The 25,704-nt window shown below is 45.2% G+C and overlaps 1 protein-coding gene across 1 annotated transcript; it reads right to left on the reverse strand.

The window, feature by feature from the left end:
* Positions 1-54: 54 nt before the first annotated feature.
* On the reverse strand, positions 55-23,631 carry tesk1b (testis associated actin remodelling kinase 1b). The gene is made up of 10 exons (XM_071333538.1): positions 23,429-23,631; positions 21,175-21,480; positions 8,963-9,084; positions 8,194-8,242; positions 7,076-7,222; positions 5,751-5,833; positions 3,402-3,576; positions 2,963-3,049; positions 2,704-2,800; positions 55-2,168 (listed from the first exon to the last, which is right to left on the reverse strand). The coding sequence occupies exons 2-10, from the start codon at positions 21,385-21,387 to the stop codon at positions 1,000-1,002; spliced, it is 2,142 nt and encodes a 713-aa protein (XP_071189639.1). The 5' UTR covers positions 21,388-21,480; positions 23,429-23,631; the 3' UTR covers positions 55-999.
* Positions 23,632-25,704: the final 2,073 nt, after the last annotated feature.

A 25,704-nucleotide genomic window follows, 5' to 3' on the forward strand; every position in this document is an offset into this window, starting at 1 on the left:
TTCCTAGTTATTCATGGCACGTGAATAGAGCTAGAGAAAAAGCAGACACAGTCGTCCCATTCGATGGTTTTATTCAATGCCATTTTTAAATAATATGAATCTGTACATCTCTTTGTTGAACCAGGTCTTTGACCATTCATTCGCAAAAAATAAAACAAAAAGTCATAAAATAAAAACCTTAATAATAAGTGCTTTGTCCCGAGGACCACGAGGGCCGTAAAAGAGATCACACAGCAAGATATCAGTCAACAGGACAGTGTACGGATCACACACACCTTTCATTGCCCTGTTCGTACGTAGCCTCTCCAGGTTGCACCGTACAGCTGTGCAGCAGCCTGAACACAAGGCAAACTTGCTGAGCCTTCGACCGTTCAGACAGCATCAAACATCTAAATAATAACATTCATATTTCACAACATCTCATAAGTAACACTATTCCATAACATTCGTCATCGTAGCAACACCACCACCATTCAAAAATAGTACTTACAACTGTCACTGTCAGAAAAGGAGCCATGGACCACAGCATAGAAGGATATCATAAAATACATATCCCATGGGATTGGTCCAATACCAAAGCCATGTTTAGCTTACATTTAAATATGGCTCTGACCAATACAAGTACTGTCATGCTGAGGGAAAGTATTGTCATTGCTTCTTTATTAAAATCAGTCAGTTTACCAGCCTTCATCCACTGTAGGGATCTGTGAGATCTCAGCTCACTCCCCTTATCAGTATAGCGTGATACTGGATTATACAGTACAGCATTAACAATACCGCCTCAGTCCAGCAGAGGGCGACCCACCACTCATAGACCACCAGCACAGCAGTGCCTTCCCACCAGCAGCTATGTAACCATCTATATGTAAGAATGGAATGAAGTAGCCCATAGGCACTGATCCAAGGTCAGTTTCCAGTCGCTCCCTCCTAAGAAATAAGGTTAGACTAATGGGGTTGGGTAATCTGATCCTAGATCTGTGGTTAGGGCATTCTTTATCTCTATGTCTGAGCCACAGGCAGGGCTAGACCAGGGCCAGGCTCGGGGTTGGTAGGAGAGGGCGGTATCCCTTTAGGCCCTTTATAGAGCAGCCCTCGGGTGACCCCAGTACTGTCCCCGTTCCTGTTCAGGTTCTTATAGGGGTTCCGGCGAGGGGGCGTGCGGAAACACAGAGAGGGGAACCGGAAACCCACCAGACAGCAACCGGGACACGAGATCATCTCCTCCTGCTCCAGAGAAGGACCAGAACCATTACCGGACCCGAACAGCGAGGGAGAGCCCCCAATGGGCCTACCAGGAGGTGAGTGGTTCTGGTTGGTGCTCCGCCATCCCAGAGGCCGACTAATGACAACCGTGGTGCTATTGTTGTTGTCCATGGGAGGGGTGGGGAGGGGGGGCAGGCAGAGAGGACCATTGAAGACGGGGGGAACATTACCCCAGCCGTTGGTGAATGTGGTGGAGGTGGGTGGGGAGGGTTTGGAATAAGGTGGAAGAGTTGGGAAAGAAGAGAGTGGAGGGAGAGTGCCATCTAGAGTGTCAGGGGAGCTGGTGCAATCCATAGGTTCCACTTCCTGGTCAGTTTCCTTTTCCTCGCTCAGCTGGTCCAATGACAGCAGTTCTGGATCGAGAGGAAGCCCTGAGTCATCGCCCGTGAGGCCCTCGCTGCTCTTCCTCCTCTCCACCACCTCCTCGTCTACGAACTCATTCGACTCAAAGGTAAATCTCTCTTTCACGATTCCCCGCTCCTCTATCTCCTTCTCTACATTCCCCTCATCATTCTCAGTGTCTAGATCAGTTGGCAACACTCCCGTTTTTTCTGTGGTATCGTCTTTGGTGGTGGGGGGCAGGAGATCTGGTGGGGGGGTGCAAGGAAGGGATAAGCAGCGTCTGTGGAGCCTTCCTCGGGGGGTACCCCCCTCTCTGTCTGAGGGCGAGGTACAAGGATCCGGGGGTTTGGGTAAGGTGAACGTTAAAGAGATGAATGACTTGCTGGGCGTGTCGAACAGTTTGATCTTGCCTCCTTTTAGGTCCTCTCGCAGGGAGAAGGGGTTGACACGGGTGGGAGGCGCCAGAGTGGGGAGCACGGCCGGAGGGAGCACGTCTGATTTGCTGCGGCAGAGGCGAGGGTCGCCGGGGAGACAGAGGAAGCGCCTCCTCAGTGGGCCGAGATCTGGAGACGGAGACAGATTCAATAAGAATAATACACGGCTGGCAATCTGCTGAGACTGTAAGCCTGAGAAAAAACATACAACATTCAAATCTTGGGAAAGGGGAAACCTAGTCAGTTTGACAACAAGGCGTTCAACTGAAATGTGTCTTCCGCATTTAACCCAACCCCTCTGAATCAAAAAGGTGCAGGGGGGCTGCCTTAAAATCGACATCATCGGTGCCCGGGGAGCAGTTGGGGGATTTTCCACCTTACCAGCTCGGGGATTCGAACCTGCGACCTTTCAGTTACTGGTCCAACGCTCTTACCCGTCAAGCTATCTGCACACCCCTAATCTATCCATCTTTCCAGCAGAATATCCCCAGGATACCACCCCATATAACCAGCTGCCTCAGCTCAATTCCAAAAGTTTTAATGATGCCTGTCTGAATACACAGTGCTGATAGATATAGCATTTGCTGTTCGTAGAACCCCCCCGACTACCTAAGACCTCCCGGTGTTCTTTAACCCCCCCCACCCCACCCCCACCCACACACACCCTTTAGTGCAGCTTCGTCTTTCTGCGTCCTCTCGGTCTCTCTCCTCTGCAACTCCGTTACAATCTCTGAGAACGACGGACGGCGCTTTGGATCCATCTGCGAGAGAGAGATGGACGGACGGAGCGTTAGATGAGCGAGAGAGACGGGAAAAAAAGTCCGTTCCTCAAAAGTCACAGTACGCAGGAGAAGGAATAAGGCGAAACGATAGAAGGGGAAAGAGAGAGCGAGAAAAGGTATAAGAGGATTTGTGCGCGTTACATTGCAGCAGGTGACAGCCAGGCTCAGGAAGGCAGGTGGACAGTCTCCCACCATGTGCTGGAACGTCTCGACGTCCAGACCAAAGTCCTACAGACAGAGCATCACACACCTCTCTCAGTGAAACAGATCCATAGGGAGACACAGTCACTAATTTGCACAATAGAATAGAGACAATGGTAGCAGAGACTTCAATGAAAGTACTGTGACTTACTGCCCGAGAGGCTTTTATACTGCAGTTACATACAATGGGCAGAAGAGGGAAACGTTTTAACAAAGTCTACACCACACAATAATATTGGGAAAACTGATTGTGTGTGTGAGGTAGTGTGTGTGTGTGTGTGTGTGTGTGTGTGTGTGTGTGAGGTAGTGTGTGTGTGTGTGTGTGTGAGGTAGTGTGTGTGTGTGCACGGCGTGTGCATGTTGAGTGTGATGAACATACCTCTGTGCGTGGGAGGAAGTCAGGGTCAGCCTGTATCCTAGCGATGACCTCACACAAGATGATGCCGTACGCAAATACGTCCACCTTTTCGTTGTAGATCTCTCCTCGCAGCACTTCTGGAGCCATCCAGTAGGGGGAACCCACTACGGCCAAGGGCTGCTGGTCTGCCCCCTCACTGAGGAAGACAGGAACGGGGCATTATGACAGGCGATGACGTTAAGGTTAGGATTGGGGAAGCTGATCCTAGACCTGTATCCTACCTAGGGGAAAGTTCCACCCGGAGTCATTAATACAGGCACTACAGCTCACACAGAGAACAGCAAGTGAGACTGACAAACCAACAAGACTGGAACTAGCATCATCATGCTCTAGTTCATTAACCATATGGGGTAAAACTAGTGTGTATATATATATATATATATATATATATGGCAAAAACGGGCAGACACATCCTGCTGGCAGTCCCTTCCTCTCTGCTATTTCTATCTCACTGTGAACCATGATATTGCAGAAATAGATTGGGCTGGGAATTGCCAGGGACTTCACGATACGATATTATCACGATACTTTGGTGCCGACACGATATGTATTGCGTTTCTCACGATTCTATATGGATTGCGACTCGATAGTGCAATTCGATGTTCCAAACATATTGCTCACCATATGTCTGCTTCAGAAAGACGAGAGAGCATGAGAAAACAAGTTCTGATCAGTCAGGGAAACACTTTTTTTTTTAAAGCGCTGAAAACATTGTCTCACAATTTAAAAAAAGATGGAGAATAAGCTATGGGAAGAAAAATACCGGGTTTACAGCGCCAACTCTACCTACAGTAGCAAATGTTTACTAATCAATACTTGGAGTCAAATAACAATATAATATCTTCCCAAATTATTTAGCAAAATGTAACTATCAATATCCCCCCCCCCCCCATCATCATAGTAAGGGAAGTTATGGGAGCTGAGAAAGAAAGAGGGAGCGATAGAGGAGAGAGAGGAGAGGAATGCAGACAGACATTCGTAGCTCCCAGTGTAAACACCATTTGGGGATGTGGAAGAGGGAAGGAGGGAGAGTCGCCGGTGAGGCGGTGTTAGAGGACGGGAGAGAGAGAGGTGGAGAGGGAGAAAGAAAGAGGAGAGAAAGAGTGTGCTGGAATAGTTTGACCTTATTTGGAAAGCTTTCCTGAACTCCATCTGTGTCTCTCGCCCGCTCTCTCTCGGAGGCAGAGCTCACACACACACACAATATGTATAAAGGCAACACAACAACAAAAAAACTCTGACAAGTGTATGCGTGTTAATAAACGCTGCAATAGAGGAAGTCCAGTCAACACACAGCAGACATTCACTGGTGCCGAATACTAACGTGTTTCACTGTCAAATCAATTTACTCACACCTAAAAGCATGCACGGTACACAATAACTTGTTGTGGGGTACAAAAACAAAGTGCCTGTACATACGCAAAAACACAAGGTAAACACTGGGGTGACCATAAGACAGAGTGAGCGGAAACGACACACACACACACGCGGTCTCTGTTTAACGCAACAGCTGCCTCCCATCAGACACAGGATACAGACCCATTTACCACAGCGAAGAGGCCAGCAGGGTAAGAGTGTTTGAGCCAAGGTCAGTTTCTGTGTTTTAGCCCTAATAGTTCAGGTTAGGATTGAGGGAGCGTAAGCTGCTCCTGGATCTGTACCTAATATGAGCTATAGCCACCAGGACATTAACTCCCGTCATCAAGGAGAAGCTGAGAGGTTTAAAAAACACGCGCTGGCAATCTGTGTTCAACGCAGGCTGAAGTGACTCATAAAATACGAGGCGTAAATGTCAGCATCATTAACAAACTGGGGTTGGGTGTGAACGAACGCCGCTAGAAACAGTCCTTCGCCCCTGAAACAGGGGCTTAATCGCACCGTTCGATGCAGCGGGTAAAGCGCAACTTCTTCAGGCTAAAGAGTCTCGCAGTCTTTCGAAAATCGGACTGCGCTTCAGTGGGATGAATGGCCTCCTAAGACACTGATCTAAGGTCAGTGTTGTGTGTTTTTCCTGTACACATAATGGTTAGGATTGGGGAAGAGGAAGCTGATCCTAACGGTAGAGCTGTGTCTACAATACTCCTGATGGAAGCGCAATAACACTAGAGCTAAACCTAACATAAAATACTGGCTGAGTGAATGAGAGAGAGGGATGGATGGATGGAGAGAGCAAAAGAGAGCGAGCGAGAGCAGGCGAGAGCTAACGAGCTATTGAGATGGAGCGAGAGAGAGCGAGAGGGAGCAGCCATTCAAGTGTGTTATCTAAATCAGTGCATGCTGATAGATGGATGATATATGGACTCAACTGACCTGTACTCTGGTATTTTCTCTGCCAGGCCCAAGTCCCCCACCACAGCCGTACACTGGCCACTCTCCCAACGCACCAGGCAGTTCTGCAGGACAGACAACCAGGGAGACAGAGGTCAGGGCCCGTATTCACAAAGCGTCTCAGAATAGGATGATCTAGGATCGGGTCCCTCCTGTCCATATCATTTTATTCATTACGATCCAGAAGGCTAAAACGATCCTAGATCAGCACTCAGATGCTTTATGAATATGGACCCTGGTAAATCGATTTATTATAATAGATAACTGTGTACTTGAGTATGCACTATTGTGTTGTATGGAGTGTGTATGTATGTGTGGCTTGCTGCGTGCCCAACGATGAGACAGCTTATAGGGAGGAGGTCAGAGACCTGGCAGTGTGATGCCATGACAACAACCTCTCCCTCAATATGAGCAAGACAAACGAGACGATCGTGGACTACAGGAAAAGGCGGGCTGAACAGCCCCCCATTCACATTGACGGGGCTGTAGTGGAGCGGGTCGAGAGTTAAGCTCCTTGGTGACCACATCACCAACGAAATACACCTAGATAGTCATGAAGAGGGCACGACAACCCCTTTTCCCCCGCAGGAGACTGAAAAGATTTGGCATGGGTCCTCAGATCCTCAAAAAGTTTTACAGCTGCACCATCGAGAGCATCCTAACTGGCTGCATCACCGCCTGGTATGGCAACTGCTCGGCATCTGACCTCAAGGCGCTACAGAGGGTAGTGCATATGGCCCAGTGCATCACTGGGGCCAAGCTTCCTGCCATCCAATTGTCAAAGACTCCAGTCAGACCGTTCTCTCTGCTACCGCACGGCAAGCGGTACCGGCGCGCCAAGCCTAGGACCAAAAGGCTCCTTGACAGCTTCTAACTCCAAACCATAAGACTGCTGAACAATTAATCAAATGGCCTCCCGGGCCATTTACATTGACACCCACCCCCTCCATTTGTTTTTACACTGCTGCTATACACTGTATTATCTGTGCATAGTCACTTTACCCCTACCTACATGTACAAGTTACCTCGACTAACCTGTACCCCTGCACATTGACTCGATACCGGTACCCCCTGTATATAGCCTCGTTATTTTATTGTGTTACTTTTTATTATTTTTTACTTTATTTAGTAACTATTTTCTTAACTCTTCTTGAACTGCATTGTTGGTCAAGGGCTTGTAAGTAAGCAGTTCACGGTAAGGTCTACACCGGTTGTATTTGGCGCATGCAACAAATAACATTTGAAGTATGTACAATGACCAGATGTGTGTGTTCCTACGTGTGTGTGTTTATATGCGTGCTTCCTACCTTGGAGGTGAGGTCTCTATGGAAGATGCCTTTGGTGTGGAGGTACTGCAGGCCCCTAGCGATGTCTAGAGACAGGCCCATCCTGACTGACCACGACAGGTACCGGTCACTGTCCAACAGCTGCTCCAGGTTACCCCCGTTGATGTACTGGAAGTAACCATGACAACCACACGCAACCAAGTGTCAATCAAATGACAGGTTCCCTTAACCTTGATTTATACAGGTTATTCTCAACTGAGATCAACTCTATTTTGGAAGAGAGAAACAGGTCGCTGTCTGGTAGCCATGACAATGGCACCCGTCAATCAAATGATTGCCTCTACTTCAGATTTTCCTCAGCCTAACCATACAGAAGTGAACCGTCAGTGTTCAAGTATACTGAACAAAAATATAAACAGAACAAGTAAAGTGTTGGTCCATTGTTTCATGAGCTGAAATAAAATCTCAGAAATCTTCCATACGCACAAAAAGCTTATTTCTCTCACATGTTGTGCACAAATTTGTTTACATCCATGTTAGTGAGCATGTCTCCTTTGCCAAGATAACCCATCCACATGACAGACGTGGCATATCAAGAAGCTGATTAAGCAGCAGTCATGACACAGGTGCACCTTGTGCTGGGGACAATAAAAGGCCTCTAAAATGTGCAGTTGTGTCACACAACACAAATCCACAGATGTCTCAAGTTAAGGGAGTGTGCAATTGGCATGCTGGCTGCAGGAATGTCCACCAGAGCGGTTGACAGAGAAAAGAACATTCTCTACCATAAGCCGCCTCCAAAGTCATTTTAGAGAATTTGGCAGTACGTCCAACCGTGTAACCACGCCAGCCTAGGACCTCCACATCCAGCTTTTTCACATGCGGGATAGTCTGAGACCAACCACCCAGACAGCTGACGAAACTGTGGAGTATTTCTGTCTGTAATAAAGCCATTTTGTGGAGGAAAAAATATAATTCTGATTGGCTGGGCCTGGCTTCTCAGTGGGTGGGCCTGACGTCCTTATATGAACTGTAACTCAATACAACCATTGCGTTTATATTTTTGTTTTGTATAGTTCAATCTGTCCAGTGTTCTCTAGATCCTATTCAGTCTACCGGAGTTTAAAGAGACATCTTACCTCTGTCAATGCATGGAGTTGTCCCTCATTAACACACACCCCTACAAACCTGAGACAGGAGAGAGGAAGACAATTAGAAAACTAGCTAGGATAGATTTATTAGACAATTTAAAAACGCAATACAACCAAATGTGGATAATGCATTTACATTCAGATGACAAAAAAAGTTTGTAAACGCATTTCCATTGTGTTCCTCTTAAATAAATGGTTAAAAACTTAAACATACTAAGCCTCTATGCTACACAGTTGATCTAGCCTACTAGCCATACTTTGGTTATACAGATAACGCAGAACAAATCAAAAAGGACCACATTGCCATAGTCTAGAGCCCTCAAACGCAACTCTGGACCCCGAATCCAGTTCCACTAAATGTTTATTGTTTCCCTCTAAATCAGGAACTGATTTATCACCTGGGACACCAGGTGTGTGCAATTAATTATCAGGTATAACGGAAAACCAGCAGGCTCCGGACCTTGTAGGGGAGGAATTGAGTACCCCTGGTTTAGAGCACTACATGCAGACATGAAAAAACAAACATGCTTTGAGTTGCTATGGTAGTTTATTCCATTCAACAGCGCCGGTATATAAAAAGGTGTTACCAGATACTCTTCAATTTCAAAAACAGGTAATATGAGTCTCTCATGACAAGTTTTACAATGTGTTATAACTGCATGGCTCAAATGTGTATACTGAGGATTTGCCCTGTTGACTAAAGCTTTCATATGGAAAGAAAGTGTGTGTTTTAATACAAGTCCAAAGATGGACAGACCGGAGTATGTTGGGGTGAGACAGGCGGTTCATCAGTTGGACCTCCCTCAGCATGTTCGCTCGGTTACTGGCCATGGTGTTCATCTTCAGCGCCATCACCTGGCCACTGATACGGTGCTGCACCTACACAGAGAGACAGGAGGGGGGAACCATCACTAGGGTCAGACCTCAGAAGATATGACACAGTTAAGTTCGACACACCATTTGACATCGGGCAGCAGAGACTGTAGTTACGAGAACTGAAAATGTGAACTCGTAAATTGGATCTTCGGTTCCCAGTTCTAGTATGCATTTCCACCCAACTGTTCTAGTGTCTTGGCCTGTGTTCTAGAGTCAGGACTATATGGCTCTACTCTGGCTAAGCTGTTGGTGAGTGTCTGGTGGTCACCATGGTGATGTGTTGTCTTATCCCCTATATGTGAGTTCTGAGAGGCTTTGACTCCTGCCCGTCTAACTAATAAACCATATAGACAACCACTAAGTACTCTAAAAGTCCACAAAAACAATCCACTTAGTACTGTAAGTGTTACTGTCATGTTTGTCAGTATGTGGGAATTTGTGTGTTACATTTGGTAGTGCGAGTGCCTGAGCGAAAGAGAGCGCGCGGAAGACAGCGAGTGTTCAAAGAGGGGGTCTGCATGCTTCCCAGCAGAAACAGTTCGGAAGAGTTGGTGCATATTATGACGAGATTTTGTGAATTTTTGTTTGTTTTAGTCTTCTGTAAGGGTTTTTTCAGTTGTTCGGGCACACTTTTTTCTTGAGGCAAGCCTAAAATTGTTAGCCGAAGTCTACGCCCCTTCGGTGATTGGTCATCAGTAGGGATTCTTCAATGAAGTCTGTCATTCAACGAGAGACGACTCGTTTTCTTGCAACAATAAATTCATTCAGAAATACTACACCAAACAACTTAGATGTAAAATTGCTCGACTAAGATCTCCTCGGCAAAAACACCAACTTAATTACAGATTTGAGTTTTTGGATGAAGTTTATTCTGACCACAGCGTCTCAAAATGGACAAACCATACTATTGCCGCTTTTTTCAAGCAAAGGTCTTTTAAGGGAGGATGCGAGCACACTCGTCCGGGTCGCTTAGCAGAGTTCGGCATGCGGACGCCTTTACCCACACGTGTCACCAGTGTTTCATGTTAATGTCAACTCTAGTGTCATTGTGTTTCCATCAGGAGTGTGACCCTTAAGACTTGTGGCAAGCAGAATCAACAACCTCTGCATCATTCAAGACTGTTGCTTTGTGAGAAGGTGTTAAAGTTCAGTTAGCCATGATGTAAATGCAAGCTGAAAAGTACCCGGGGCCTTGCTTTGGCCCCAAGTGAGAGCAGATCCGCCAGAGCCATGGCCCAGTCAGACACGGGTGCCGGCCCGCGTAGATGGAAACAGAAGTCTGAGCCTTTTGGGTAAAACACAGAGGTAAATCACAAGTGAAAATTCTGCAAGAGTATGGCGACATCGTCAATGTGACAGTGGCCTGGATAGGAGTTGGCCAGCAGACCAGACAGAAAAAAAAAAAAACACACGTCAGGCCTCTTAATTCAAGGCTGCAGTACTACCATACTTACAGTGTGCAGTCAACGGTCGCAGTCAAGCGGATCACTTTCGTCAAGACGTTGACCATCATTGGCCACTCACGCCTTTCAAAGTGTGTTGCATTATGGGGATAAAAAGTGTCTGACTTGCGACTAATGCACGAACTTCACAAAAATCATGTGATCCAAGGTCATGCCGTTTTTAATGAAGTTGCCTTCAAGTCACTGCAGGTGCTTCTCACTAACTGTATTGCGGGAGGCACTATTTGTCAACATATTAGGGTGTTTTTGTTTGACCCACACGAACATGGCCAAAGATATGACTGAAACGGGAACAAACTTAAGTGATTCTGGAACTACAGGGGATACAAATGAAAGTGATGAGACCTCGAACCAGTGAATTATTGTACACACGTTATGCTTTCAGTTTCTGAGTGTGTGATATCAGGGTATAGAGCAGTTTGACACTTATACGGAAGAAAATTATAAAAACAACGGCAGCCATGTTGATCGGAGCCTTGCGGTTGGAAAACCACTAGAGTGTCCGACTTTCGGCTGTCAGAGATGCACCTCCCCCGACGTCACTCGTCGACTTTAGGTTTACTGCTTGAACACACCCGATCTCGATTTGGTCCATCCGCTGCAGTCTATCCCTTCAGGCAGACCGAGACAGATAAAAGAGAGGAGTGAAAGGACTCGAGAGACTGAAGAACACACTTTCTCCCTCCCACACACACCGTTTCACCCCTACTCTGCTGGCTCGCACGCACTAACAGTAAGAGCTATGCATTGTACAATGAAGATTAGCTCTATGGTTTATTCCCCCCCCATCCCCCCATCTGATTTATAACATCTACAGGATTTAACGACATCAGTAGATTTACAGGCCAGTAGAACAGGACAGTGGCTCCCTCACACAAAGATGCGCGCACACACACGCACTCACACAAATAGGCGCACACATAATGCAGACATGAGCCAAATGCTGAACCAGCAGAACTGAACTGTATTAGGTAAGGCTGTACGGTCTGTCTGGGCTAACCGTTTAGTCCCATCCTCATGCAGAATTTCAGCTCAAATAAACAAGTGCTCAGTAATCATGTTTATAGGAATGTGTCCAGAAGCCACAAGCTAAAATAGGAGTACCATGGCAACGTGGTGTGAGAGTCTACCTCAGGTGTGTGTGTGTGTCAGAGCGCCATAATCACAGGTAAACAGTGAGCATGTGTGATATCAGCATTCCAGTGACGGGAACACGGAGACGCCCAATGAATCTGACTCAGACACACACACTTGCATGCGAAGTGCTGGTATTTAGCAGATAAAAGGCCAGGGGCATCAGTGGACATGTGCAGGGCTGTCGGTCATTGGCTGATGAGAGGCTCAGAGTTATGGTGACCTCTAATCACACTGGAGAGAAACACAGACCAAGAGAAAAATGTGTGGCTGAACAGACAGCATTTAGAAATGACTTGCATGCATACGCTCTCTTTGGTTCTGTTTTGACTAAAAGCTTTATTTTCTTGGTGACTTGGAGATGTTTTATTTCACTAGGCAAGTCAGTTAAGAACAAATGCTTATTTACAATGACTGCCTACCCTGGACAAACCCTAACAACGCTGGGCCAAATTGTGCGCCGCCCTATGGTACTCCAAATCACGGCCGGTTGTGATACAGCCTGGAATCGAACCAGGGTCTGTAATGACGCCCCTAGCACTGAGAAGCAGTGCCATAGACTGCTGCGCTCCTCGGGAGCCCAGGGAATACATGTGGGGCTGCTAGCTAAGAACAGGTCCATCATAACAGGCAGAGAGGTCCCAACTGACTGTCTTCCTGTGGAGCCTCTAAATAGAACATGACCCAGTGTCTAGACTCACTAGACCAGGACGTGATACACAGATACACTCCTTACCTACCTAAATGGTAAACCATTTAGTGTGTTACACAACATCAGTACTGAGCATCGCACGCGTGCAAATTGTGTATACACGCAAAAACATACACCCTACGACTCCTGTCTCTCATGCTATGACAGCACTGCACCTCTCTCGCTCGGTGTCTGTGGCAGGCCTTGCAGGAACAAGTAAGAGCATGCAGCTCCAGGACATCAAAAGAAGCTCTCTCCCCCGCTTTTCTGCATCATTGTAAAAAAAATAATAATAATCCCGCTGCTCCTCCACCCTTCCCACCTCTCTCTGGGCTTACTACCAGTCCCGGTCCCCCTACACAGTCACACCTCCACAACTCCCTAGACCACATAGCAAAGCATTGCGCAACGAAAAACAAAAACAACCATTTCTTGTTGGCCAAGACCAGGTAGTCACACACGCCAGTTTGAGCCAAATTAACACATCCCTGGCCTGTTTACTTACCTACACTGTACTGCTGAGGGAGGGGCCAGAGAGCTGAGGGAGGGGCGTAGCGGGTATAACAAGCTCTTTACACCCTACATAACATGTGGGGACACGGGGCTTGTAAACACACACACACAGAGCAAGGAAAATGTCAAGAACGGCAAAGTATTCTGATCAAAAATAAAACGCAACTATTTCAAGGATTTTACCGAGTTAGTTCATAAGGAAATCAGTCAATTCCAATACATTCATTACACAGGAGGGATGGTTGCTGATAAACGGACCTCTGTACGTCTATGTAGATATTCCATAAAAAAATCTGCCGTTTCCAGCTACAATAGTCATTTACAACATTAACAATGTCTACACTGTATTTCTGATCAATTTGATGTTATTTAAAAATGGACAAAAAAAAGTTGATTTTCTTAAAAAAAACATTGACTTTTTTTATTAAGTGACCCCAAACTTTTGAATGGTAGTGTATGTGCTACATGCATTTAAACCACACCAAATATGTTGTAATGGGAATTGTAATGTTTGTGCTTTTCTGATAACTAATTTCTGTGTTCAATTCATGTGCTGTTCTATAAACCAATTTCTGTGTTCATGCAAGTGGCTGACTGAACAAATCCTCACTATCAGTAGCTGCAATTTGGCAGTATGCCCAGACCTTGTTTTGAGAACGAAAGATATCGCAGTTTCAAGGTCTCAGCTTAGAGAGAAGAAGCCTAGTGAGGTATTGGTCTGTCACATGTTATGAACCAGTATTGGTCGGTCACATGAATGAAACAAAACTGTAATGATTGATTAATTAATGCAAATATAACTTGTCTGTGTATAGCCGTATATAAGACAACTGCTGGGACTGCCCCAGCAGAGCTCCTGATTGACATGTGTACTACAGTGCATTGAGTTGGATGGAACCTCTCCAGCACGCTGATAATATACAATGATCAACTTCGAGTGACCCTGTATAAGAATTTCCACAATGCATTTAAATTTAAATTACCAAGTATGTGCACATGCATTTCAATACCAAGTATTTTCGCCTCTCCCGAGTCCGTAGGGAAGTTGAAACGATGGGGAAAGACTAACTACCAACTGGATATCATGAAATTTGGACAAAAAAGGGGTAAAAGTACAACAACAAAGTGTTTAAATACAAATTATGTGCACGTGTATATAGTCTATAACAACATGTGAGCTCATGTGGAAACAAAAAGGGAATACACAGACAGCCCCAGAGACAGCCCCAGACAGACAGCCCCAGACAGACACATCTTGATTGACAGGAGAGCAAGTCCTGACTGGAAAGGAAAGGTAGGAGGCGAGAGACAATGAAGCAGGGAAAGTGCTGTGCTAGCCAAGCCCCTGAATGGGAGCTTCAAGTCAAAACTGGTAGTGTCAGCCCATACCACCCCTCCTCCACCACAGTCGTCTCCTCCTCCTCTCCTAACCCCACAACCTCCCAGTCGTCGCCACCTCCCCCCTTCCTTCTAATCGCAGATCCTCAGCCAATAAACACAGACTTACTGACTTGTAATGCTCACTTACTGTAACAGATCACAAACACGAGTGACAGTCGATGATGGATCGGTGTGGGTGTGTGTGCCTGTGTGTTAGTGTGTGAGTGCTTGCATGCGCGTGCATGTGCAAAAGTCAGTTTACGGAGTAGTTCCTCAGTATTGTTGTTGCGCTTTTCCAAAAGGGTAGACTTCCCAGAACCTGTCTATTCTCCTCTGACAAACTTCAGTTCAGCTGAAACAACAGGACCCTAGAGGAGAGCATTGCCCATCAGCGCTTAATCCAGGCTGTCAATCACACACACACACACACTAATCTCCTCTGTGCAAATGCAGCAGTGATTTTAACCAGACTGACAGACCAAGCATCATCCTTCTCCTCCTGCGTAGAAAGAAAGTGTGAGTGAGAGGGACACGAGAGAAAGAGAGAGAGACTCAGCAAGAAGCTACAAACACACATCACACAGAAACTACCACTCAGCAGGCTTGCAAAGTGACTGATGCAATACAATAAATAGGCCAATATATTGATAAGAATGAATTATAACACAATCATGTTGTAGATCAATCTGTGGTGGTAAATGAAAAGCAGAGTTCAATTTGAAATACACTACATGACCAAAGGTATGTGGACACCTGCTCGTCGAACATCTCATTCCAAAATCACCTAGATGTTGGAACGTTGCGGGGACTTGCGTCCATTCAGCCACAAGGCATTAGTGAGGTCGGGAACTGATGTTGGGCGATTAGGCCTGGCTCGCAGTAGGCATTCCAATTCATCCCAAAGGTGGTTGAGGTCAGGGTTCTGTGCAGGCCAGTCAAGTTCTTCCATACCGATCGACAAAACATTTCTGTATGGACCTCCCTTTGCGCACGGGGGCATTGTCAGGCTGAAACAGGAAAAGGGCCTTCCACAAACTGTTGCCACAAAGTTGGAAGCACAGAATCATCTAGAATGTCATTGTATGCTGTTCCCTTCACTGGAACTAAGGGGCCTAGCCCGAACCTTGAAACACAGCCCCATACCATTATTCCTCCTCCACCAACCTTTACAGTTGGCACTATGCATTGTGGCAGGTAGTGTTCTCCTGGCATCCGCCAAACCCAGATTAGTCCGTTGGACTGCCAGATGGTGAGTGAATCATCACTCTAGAGAATGCGTTTCCACTGTTCCAGAGTCCAAAGGCGGCGAGCTTTACACCACGCCAGCCGATGCTTGGCATTGCGCATTGTGATCTTAGGCTTGTTTGACGCTGCTCGGCCATGGTAACCCATTTCATGAAGCTCCCGATGAACAGTTATTGTGCTGACGTTGCTTCCAGAGGCAGTTTGGAACTCGGTAGTGAGTGTTGCAACCGAGGACAGACGATTATTGTGCGATACGCACTTCAGCACTCGGCGGTCTCGTTCTGTGAGCTTGTGTGGCTTACCACTTCACAGCTGAGCCGTTGCTCACAGACATTTCCACTTCACAATAACAGCACTTAGTTGACCGGGGCAGCTCTAGCAGGGCAGAAATTTGACGAACTGACATGTTGGCATCCTATGACGGTGCCACATTGAATGTCACTGAGCTCTTCAGTAAGGCCATTCTACTGCCAATGTTGGTCTACGGAGATTGAAATAGGTGTGGCTGAAATAGCCGAATCCACTAATTTGAAGGGGTGCCCACATACTTTTGTATATAGTGTATATCCTTCTCTTTTTTTTTTACTATCTGATTATGTTGACATTTGAAGCATTTAGCTATGGAAAACGTCTGCATGTTGTTCTAGCAAAACCCAGCTAAGTGTGAACACACATCGACACGCACACACCACTGTTTTGTGAATGTTGTTGACAGCAGTGTGTGGCTCTTGCCGTCACTGTTTCCACCTGATGTCAAAAGCAGCTGGCAGCAGCTTGGTACTGACACAGACTAGTTATGCCTATTATTCACCAACTGTCCTTATTACACCCCACATACACAGCGTTCTGATTTAACATTTGTCATGTGTATATTTTCCTATGACTAGAAAATCATTAACCAGTATTGAGTTCCTTGGTTTTTTGTTTGTCTCGGAGTTACTCTTATTTCATTATTTTTTTCTTTTTGTTTGGTTTATTTACTTTTTGATCGCAGTATGAAGTATGCACTGGGAACTGCATGTTGTCATCTTCCACTCTCCTGGGGTGTATTCACTAGGAACCAAATGCAAGAAAACGGGATGAAACGGAGAGGGACCTATCTGAATTTGCCCAATAGAAACTCTTGTTGCAAAACATTTTGCTACGGTTTGCACTAATGAACACACCCCACCACTGCTGACTGCGTATGCCCTAAAGGTGTTCGCATGCTTCTCATCAGAAACAGTTTGTGCCTATATTATGACAACATTGATGTTTTTGTTAGCCGAATTTCAGTAGCCGAAGTCTACACCCCTTTGTCGGTCATTGGTCAACAATAGGGATTATTCAATTAAGTGTTTGTTATCATTAAATGATAGATGACTGGTTTTCATGCAATTTTTTTCACTTGCGAAATACTGCACCAAACATCTTCGATGTAAAATTGCCCAACTAAGATCTCCTCGGCACAAACGTCAAAATTAAAATTACATTTCTTGAGTTACCTTAGAATTAATCTGACTAGTTTGAGAAAGCGTATATTTGCAACGGTGACAAACAGCGTTTTTTCCCCTCGTTCACGTGAAGGCCTTTTAAGGTTAGGTTAGGTTCACCTAGGTGAGTTTGGCTAGGCGCCAGCCGAACAGAGGCTTGTGGAAGCCTTTAGTGTCAATTAGTGCTCGTCATTAGGGTGATGACTCATTGACCGAGTGACTTTTCGCCACATGACTCAGAACTAGCTCCATCAGTCACAGATCTGATGTCTGATGGCGCCGGAGGAGATGGCTGCCGCTTCACGGGCTCCTAACCAACTGTGCTGTTGTATGTGTCAATCTGCTGTGCTTTATCTTGGCCAGGTCGCAGTTGTAAATGAGAACTTGTTCTCAACTAGCCTACCTGGTTAAATAAAGGTGAAATAAAAAAAACATTTAAAAGAGGAAGGCCCTAAAAATTCCACAAAAATTCCAGCCACCCTAGTCATAGACTGTTCCCTCTGCTGCTGCACGCCAAACGGTACCGAAGCGGCAAGTCTAGGTCCAAAAGTCTTCAGCTTCTACCACCAAGTCATAAGGGGCACATGGACACTACCGGTACCCCCTGTATATAGCCTCATTACTGTTATTTTAGCTCTTATTTAAAAAAATATATATATTGTTTACTTCAGTTTATTTAGTAAATACTTTAACACTTTTTTCTTAAAACTGCATTGTTGGTTAAGAGCTTGTAAGCAAGCATTTCACTGTAAGGGCTACCTATTCAGCGCATGTGACAAATACATTTTGATTTGATCCCACTAATGACAAACTCCAACCCCAGTATTACCTCAAGCATAGGAAGTTTGGTGAGGACGGGCTAGTGTTAATGGCTGGAACGGAATCAGTGGAACGGTATCAAATACATTCGCTCTGTTTCAGCCATTATTATGAGCCGTCCTCTCCTCAGCAGCCTCCAATGATCAACTCAACACTACAACAACTCTTACTTTAAATCGCTCAATACATGTACCTTCATATTCCCTCCTACCTATATGTATGTATTATCCTTTCTCTAGGGGCCTCCTGAGTGGTGCAGCGGTCTAAGGCACTGCATCACAGTGCTTGAGGCATCACTACAGACCCGGGTTCGATCCCAGGCAGTGTCACAGCAGGCCCGTGACCGGGAGACTCCTTGTGGCGGGCCGGGTACCTGCAAGCTGACGTCAGTCGTCAGGTGTACGGTTTTTCCTCCGACACATTGGTGCGGCTGGCTTCCGGGTTAAGCGAGCAGTGTGTCAAGAAGCAGTGCGGCTTGGCGAGGTCGTGTTTCAGAGGATACATGGCTCTCGACCTTCGCTTCTCCCGAGTCTGTAGGGGAGTTGCCGCGATGGGACAAGACTAACTACAAATTGGATATCACGAAATTGGGGAGAAAATGGGGTAAAAGTACAAACAACAAAAACATTTATCTTTTCTACCAATCTTCTATTTCCATCATCCCTTCATCTTTCAATCTCCATTATTTAATCCTTGAGAAGGACAGGTTTGACACCTAAGGTAGGTCTGTGCTCCTTCCCATAGAATTAGAATAACTCGAATGGAACATTCTAGTTCTGTTTCAGTTAGATCTGAAGAGGGGAAGAAAAAAAAAAGAATTCCTTCCTGCCTCTACAGGAAGTAACACTTACAGTTCTGCAATCAGGCAGGTCTAGGGAGCACGCTCTTGCAGTTCTTTGAAAATTATTAAAGAAAAAAGATACAAAGCAGCACCTGAAGGATTTGTCTTGACACGCGCACCCCTCCTTGTCTTGCACAATGGCAGTGCGGAGGTATACATGTCTGCCTGGCTGACTGAGTGCCATGAGGAAAGCATTAACTGAGCCTGGAGAGTGTGAGAGAGCAAGAGTGTAACACTAGAGATGGCAGGGTGCCAAGTGTCTTTGTAGAACTCCATTTATATTTAATTATTAAGAGTCAATGCTTCAGAGTGTGTGTGTGTGTGTGTGTGTGTGTGTGTGTGTGTGTGTGTGTGTGTGTGTGTGTGTGTGTGTGTGTGTGTGTGTGTGTGACTGAGCAAAAAAACTCCTGGTCCCTTTAGACCACAGAGATGCTGCGTTATAAAGCAGATGTCAAAGGACAGAGTGGAGAGAAGATAATTTACGGTATGCAATACAGAGTTGCGAGGTAAAGCTGGGCCAGATAACGATAAATAGAACGATATATTTAAAACAATGTTCACCACAGTTTTTTTTATTATCCTTGAACTACTACTAGTAGTTTGGTTTTTGTAGCCATCAATTGTCCCATTAACAATCACCCATATTAGCAAACTGATTTAATTTCAAACTTGACATTTCTCTAGTATAGGCTCCTTATCGTAATGAATGATGTCAGCAAAATGCCTGCGATAAGAGATCAATATGGTCGGTGTCGATAATTTTCAGTTTATCTTCGCAGATTTATTGCGAGGCTCATTTATGCCTCTATTACGGTCATGTCATCTGAACTTTACAACAGCTAGATTGGAACTCGTAGTTTTTATCACTGCAGTAATACGTTTGCATTTATACGCAGTTATCAAAGGGCAGATTACTCAAATCAAGAGAGGCATCTTTACAGCCAGCACCTACAAAGACCAAATCATTTGCATGTGAACTGCACATCCAAAGGGCACTGTGACAGTTGTGTTACTATGCTCCTATTATAAAGAGAGGTCAAGGAAAACCCCTGGCCCAATGTTATGGAAAAAACTTGACAAAGATGTTTTTGTTGTCACATTCACTGGATAAGTGCAGTAGAATGTGTTTCAGAGTCAGCCATAGTAGTACAGTGCCCCTGGAGCAAATTATAGGGAAGTGCCTTGCTCAAGGGCACATTGGGAGATTTTTCACCTCGGGAATTCAAACCATCAAACTTTCGGTTATTGGCACAACGCTCGAACCAATAGGCTACCTGAACATTATAAGGCTTAGTGAAACAGGAGAGGAACCAGGAATAAGGTTAGTCCGTGACTGTCCCAAATAGCACTTTTCCCTACGTAGTGCACTAATCTGGTCAATAGTAGTGCACTGTGTAGAGAAGAGGGTGCCATTTGGGATGCATCCCAGGCTGAACCCCCCTTGACTTCCACTCATGTTGTTTAGACAGAGTAAGGTTACCATCTACCTCTGCATGTGCAGTAGACCTACCATCCAGGAACAGGTATAATTTTCACACCAACACACTCCGTTCCCTTCCCTGTAATGTGGGCTATAGGTTTGGGGTCAATTCCATTTCAATCCAAATTTTCCTAATTGAAAAGCATGGAAGAGAATTGGAAATTCAGTGTTTCACCGTCACTGGGTTCTGGTAGGGGTCGATGTGGTGCTGTGGTCACTAGTGGCAAAATAATCTTCCCTATTATGATCCATCATCATCATCAGCACTGTATGCGCAAGCCTACCTTATCTAGCACCTTGAATGTTAGGTACAGTATTTAGAAGCTTGTTTTCTACAAGCCATTCATTTCAGAAAGAGCTTTTGTGGAAAGTGTCCTTCCAAAGAGGCCAATTATACTGAAGCCTCCTTCGTACACACAACCCCACAAGGGTATAAGCCAATAGAGTATAGTAAAGGCCAACTAATCACTTGCCTACAAAAACACCTGGCATCAGGTAACATCAATGGTCATTCATGTTTCATGCTTGGTGTCAATGATGACCTCACCAGGGATGCTCAGATGTCCAAAGGCTATCCTATCCCACACTGTTTAGCACTAAGCCTAGACCTCCTTAAACAAGTCAATAGGCCAAGTTGAACTACTTTGGACCAATATTCACAAAGCATTTCAGAATAAAGGATCTGAATAAGAAATAAGAATGTGAGTCTAGGATTTGGGACCTTTCTGTCTAGGCCTATCGCTAATCATATTCATTATGATTTATAAGTGAAAACTGATCATAGATCAGCTCTACTTTTATTTTATTTAACTAGGCAAGTCAGTTAAGAACAAATTCTTATTTTCAATGGCGGCCTAGGAACAGTGGGTTAACTGCCTTGTTCAGGGGCAGAACGACAGATTTTTACCTTGTCAGCTCTGGGATTCGATCTTGTAACCAAACCAACGCTCTAACCACTGGGCTACCTGCCGCCCCACCTCTACTTTGAGACGCTTTGTGAATAGAATTACAGGACAGGCCCTGATCTTCAAACTCTTACATGTAATTTACCTTACCTTGAACACTTCTGAGAAGAAGCCCGAGCCAATCTTCTCACAGATGAAGTCATCTATACGGGCCAGGCTTGACACGGCGCTGCGTAGAGCCCGGTAGGACGAGGGCCTGATTCGGTTCGGCCCGTGGACGAGTGGCTCCGCCGCCTCCTGGTCCCGGTCCATCTCGACCCGCTCCATCTCAGTTATCCCAGGATGCGGAGGGGGGCGGGACATGCACGCAGCTCAAAATCCAACACGGTTTACATTTCCCATGTCCTCCGCAGAAGCGAGAGGATCCGGTAAAATGGCTGAGCTTCACACTGGATACTGAGTATCAGAACGAGGGAGAAACAGATTAATTCACTATCAAATCACCCTCGATCTCTAAAGCTAACAGAAAACAGCTGTCTTCAAGTTGGTGTATTTCTTCTTTTAGAAACTTAAGCCTACACAACTTCCATCAATCCTGGCGCATTCGACATCGCTTGTGCGCGGTGTTTGATTCCGTCATGCTGTAAAGATATAGGCAGATATATCCACCCCCTTCTCTCTCCCTCAGTAAAATTCAGTTTCCTACTGTCTGCTTATGCAGTGGAAAGGGCACACATTTTCTACCAATTGAAACCCGGTTTCACGTGCGCATAGCCGCAGGAAGATGTTTGGGGAGGGGAACAAAATAAATTCCTGCTACAAACGGCTATAGCGTACCACAGTATGAGTCAAAATACCCATAAAACCTAGCGTTCAAACAAGGAAATGGTTCCAATCGTTTTCCCACTATTTTTCCTATAGGGGATTTTAGAAACACTTAAAATAAGGGCTGTGTTTTGTGTAGGCTTACCATGGCGTGACGTTTTGATAACTGTAAATCTCTCTAGGACAAGGTGACTTATCAATGTATTTACCCCCCAAAAATGACACGCTAATTAGCTGCTAATGTGGCTATTATAAAGAACTGTAAATGCCATGATCTGGATGAAACTGATGAATCGAGGCAAAGTGAAGAATCTCTGGATTAACTAGCTAATCTTAGCTAAATGTAGTAATTAATAAATTTCCACAATATCCATTAGCAAAAGTGTCAGCTAGAGATGACGTGCAGGAGCTTGCAGGGATTTGTAGTCTTGCATGATGTCTACTTTGACGCTAATTAGCGTTTTCAAAACAGAGTAAATAGAGGCAACTTTATTGATAAGTCACCTTGTTCTAGAGAGATTTAAATGGTTATCAAAACATCACTCCAGGTTAAGCCTACACGAAACAGTCCTTATTTTAAGTGTTTATAATATACCCTATTGGAAAAATGAATGGTGGGAAAATTATTGGAACCATTTCCCTGTTAGACCGCTAGGTTTTATGCGTATTAGGACACTTCCACTGTGGGGCTCTATATGGTCAGCTAGTACAGGACTAGTAAAGGCCCAGTGCACTACTTTTGTGAAAAATACCAACTACAAAAATAAATAATAATTGCCTGCACTACAGAGGGTTATATCATTCTGCTAATACAGGAAAAGGCCCAGTGCACTACTTTTGTGGATTTTTTTCTCTCTCTCTATATATATATATATATAATGATTTCTCAGGGGGTGGTACAGCACCCTTAGCACCCCTATTTCCCGCGGCTATGCCCGTGCGTATTGTTTAATGACCCTGGACTCTGCTTCTCCCTGACAGAAGGAAGCCACTAGGCTTTAAAATAGAAAAGAGGCCGTTTACCGTGGTTCGCCGCTGTTATTTGTGTAGCCTACTTATCTATGGCTGGTCTGTCCTGATACATGTCATGAAAGCAGCGCGATATCGCCGCTTCATTGTAGAACAGAATTTGCACACAGAGCTGCTATATAGCCTAACTTGACCAAATCACATAACAGTAGCCTTTTCAAATGGATCTTGATTGATCATTCAATAGAAACAAGACTAACAGGCTGCATAAACAAACAGGCAAATGTTCAGGTTGAAAACAACCGGTGGACGGACGAAGAGAGCTTCTTTGGGCACGTTTGATGTTTTCGGTAGACAGAAAGCGAGAGAGTAGCGCATTCGTAACAGACTTTATTCGACCACTGTCAGCTTGACTGCAGGTCATCAATTATAAATGCAGAGCTGGGCTTAGTTTTTGGATTCGTCTGTCACTACTCTCTCACACAACTAAATATACACAAAAATATAGCCTATGCCTACACTATTTCAAAGTGGAAAATAATGGCAAAAAAAAATGCTCTAGGACGGAATCATGCATGCATGACCGCACTGAAACATTGATGCGACTTACATGCCCTTGATCAAATCTACAGGTAGCCTAGCCAACGGTGTCCTCTGCCTCTCGCGCCCTGACCCGGCCGTGGTATTGGATTACGGTGCCTTTTATTTCTCTAATTAATCAGCCTTGTCTACCGTCCCGCTCCTACACGGTCCCCCGTTTCAAGTCCCGTTGCCTCTGTTTGTCGTGGTCTGCTCTGCAGTGCACTGAGAAAACAGTGCGACTTTTAGTGTCGCTTCTTATTGGCGAAAAAGCAGTTGGGCGGGTCCACGCGTCATCACGGTCATCACCTTCAAAAACTTCACCTGCGGCTGCTTTCAAACTAACAACAATGTTCACCTATCTCAGAAACTCAAGGTAAACACACATAGCACGCATAGTCTACCTGCAGTACCCTAAGTGCAACTCGACATCTATTTATACATTTTCCTCAGTTGACTGTGAACATCACAGACTGGTCTCATAGACTAAACGTAACATAGGAAATGTAGATATGGGATACTGAAATTACTATGATACAGTGCATTCGGAATGTATTCATACCCCTGGACCTTTTCCACATTTTGTTACGTTACAGCCTTATTCTAAAATAGATACAATATTTTTTTCCTCTTATCAATCTACACAAAATACCCCATAATGACAAAGCAAAAACAGGTTTTTAGACAAAACAGAAATAAGTATTTAGTATTTACCCTTTGCTATGAGATTCAAAATAAATTGAGCTCAGGTGCATCCTGTTTCCATTGATCATCATTGAGATGTTTCGACAACTTGATTGAAGTCATCCTGTGGTAAATTCAATTGATTGGACATGATTTGAAAAGGCACATATCTGTCTATATAAGGTCCCACAGTTGACAGTGCATGTCAGAGCAAAAACTAAGCCATGAGGTCGAAGAAATTGTCCGTAGAGCCCTGAGCCAGGATTGTGTCAAGGCACAGATCTGGGGAAGGATACCAAAACATTTTTGCAGCATTGAAGGTCCCCAAGAACACAGTGGCCTCCTTCCAAAGAAGTTTGGAACCACCAAGACCCTTCCTAGAGCTGGCTGCCCAGCCAAACTAAGCAATCAGGGGAGAAGGGCCTTGGTCAGGGAGATGACCAAGAACCCGATGGTCACTCTGACAGAGCTACAGAGTTCCTCTATGGAGATGGGAGAACCTTCCAGAAGGACAACCATCTTTGCAGCACTCCACCAGTCAGGCCTTTATGGTGGAGTGGCCAGACGGAAGCCACTCCTCAATAAAAGGCGAATGACAGCCTGCTTGTAGTTTGCCAAAAGGCACCTAAAGGACTCAGACCATGAGAAACAAGATGCTCTGGTCTGATGAAACCAAGATTGAACTCTTTGGCCTGAAGGCCGAGCGTCACGTCTGGAGGAAACCTGGCACCATCCCTTCGGTGAACCATGGTGGTGGCAGCATCATGCTGTCGGGATGTTTTTCAGTGGCAGAGACTGGGAGACTTTGTCATTATGGGGTACTGTGTGTAGATTGATAAGGGGGGAAAACGATTGAATCTATTTTAGAATAAGGCTGTAACAAAATGTGGAAAGGGTAAAGGGGTCTGAATATATTCCGAATGCACTGTATGTTAGGTTTGGTATGGTTACATAAGACAGAATGTTACTTAAGACAAAACCAAAAGCGAACATCTAGCAACCCAATGGCTGCGTGTTCGAATCTCATCACGGATAACTTTAGGATATTAGTAACTTTTAAACTACTTTTTAGCTACTTTGCAACTACTTAGCACGTTAACTAACTCTTCCCCTCACCCTAACCTTAACCCTTAATCTAGCTAACATTAGTGTTCGCCACCTAGACTCCTAGCTAATGTTAGCAACAACAAATTGGAATTTGAAACATATAATAAATTTTGAAAATTCATATATGTTTTTTTACCCCTTTTTTGCCCCAATTTTGTGATATCCAATTGGTAGTTAGTCTTGTCCCATCCCATCACAACTCCTGTATGGACTCAGGAGAGGTGAAGGTGGAGAGCCATGCGTCTTCCGAAACACGACCCTGCCAAGCCGCACTGCTTCTTGACACATTGCTCGCTTAACCCGGAAGCCAGCCGCACCAATGTGTCAGAGGAAACACCGTACAACTGACGGCCGTGCATGCACCCAACCCGCCACAGAAGTCACTAGAGCGCGATGGGACAAGGACATCCCGCCCGGCCAAACCCTCCCCTAACCCAGACGATGCTGGGCTAATTGTGCTTCGCCACATGGGTCTCCCGGTCACGGCTGGCTTGGACCGCTGCGATACTAGGGAGG

This window comes from Salvelinus alpinus, chromosome 11 (assembly GCF_045679555.1).
Source record: "Salvelinus alpinus chromosome 11, SLU_Salpinus.1, whole genome shotgun sequence".
Taxonomy (NCBI): Eukaryota; Metazoa; Chordata; class Actinopteri; order Salmoniformes; family Salmonidae; genus Salvelinus; species Salvelinus alpinus.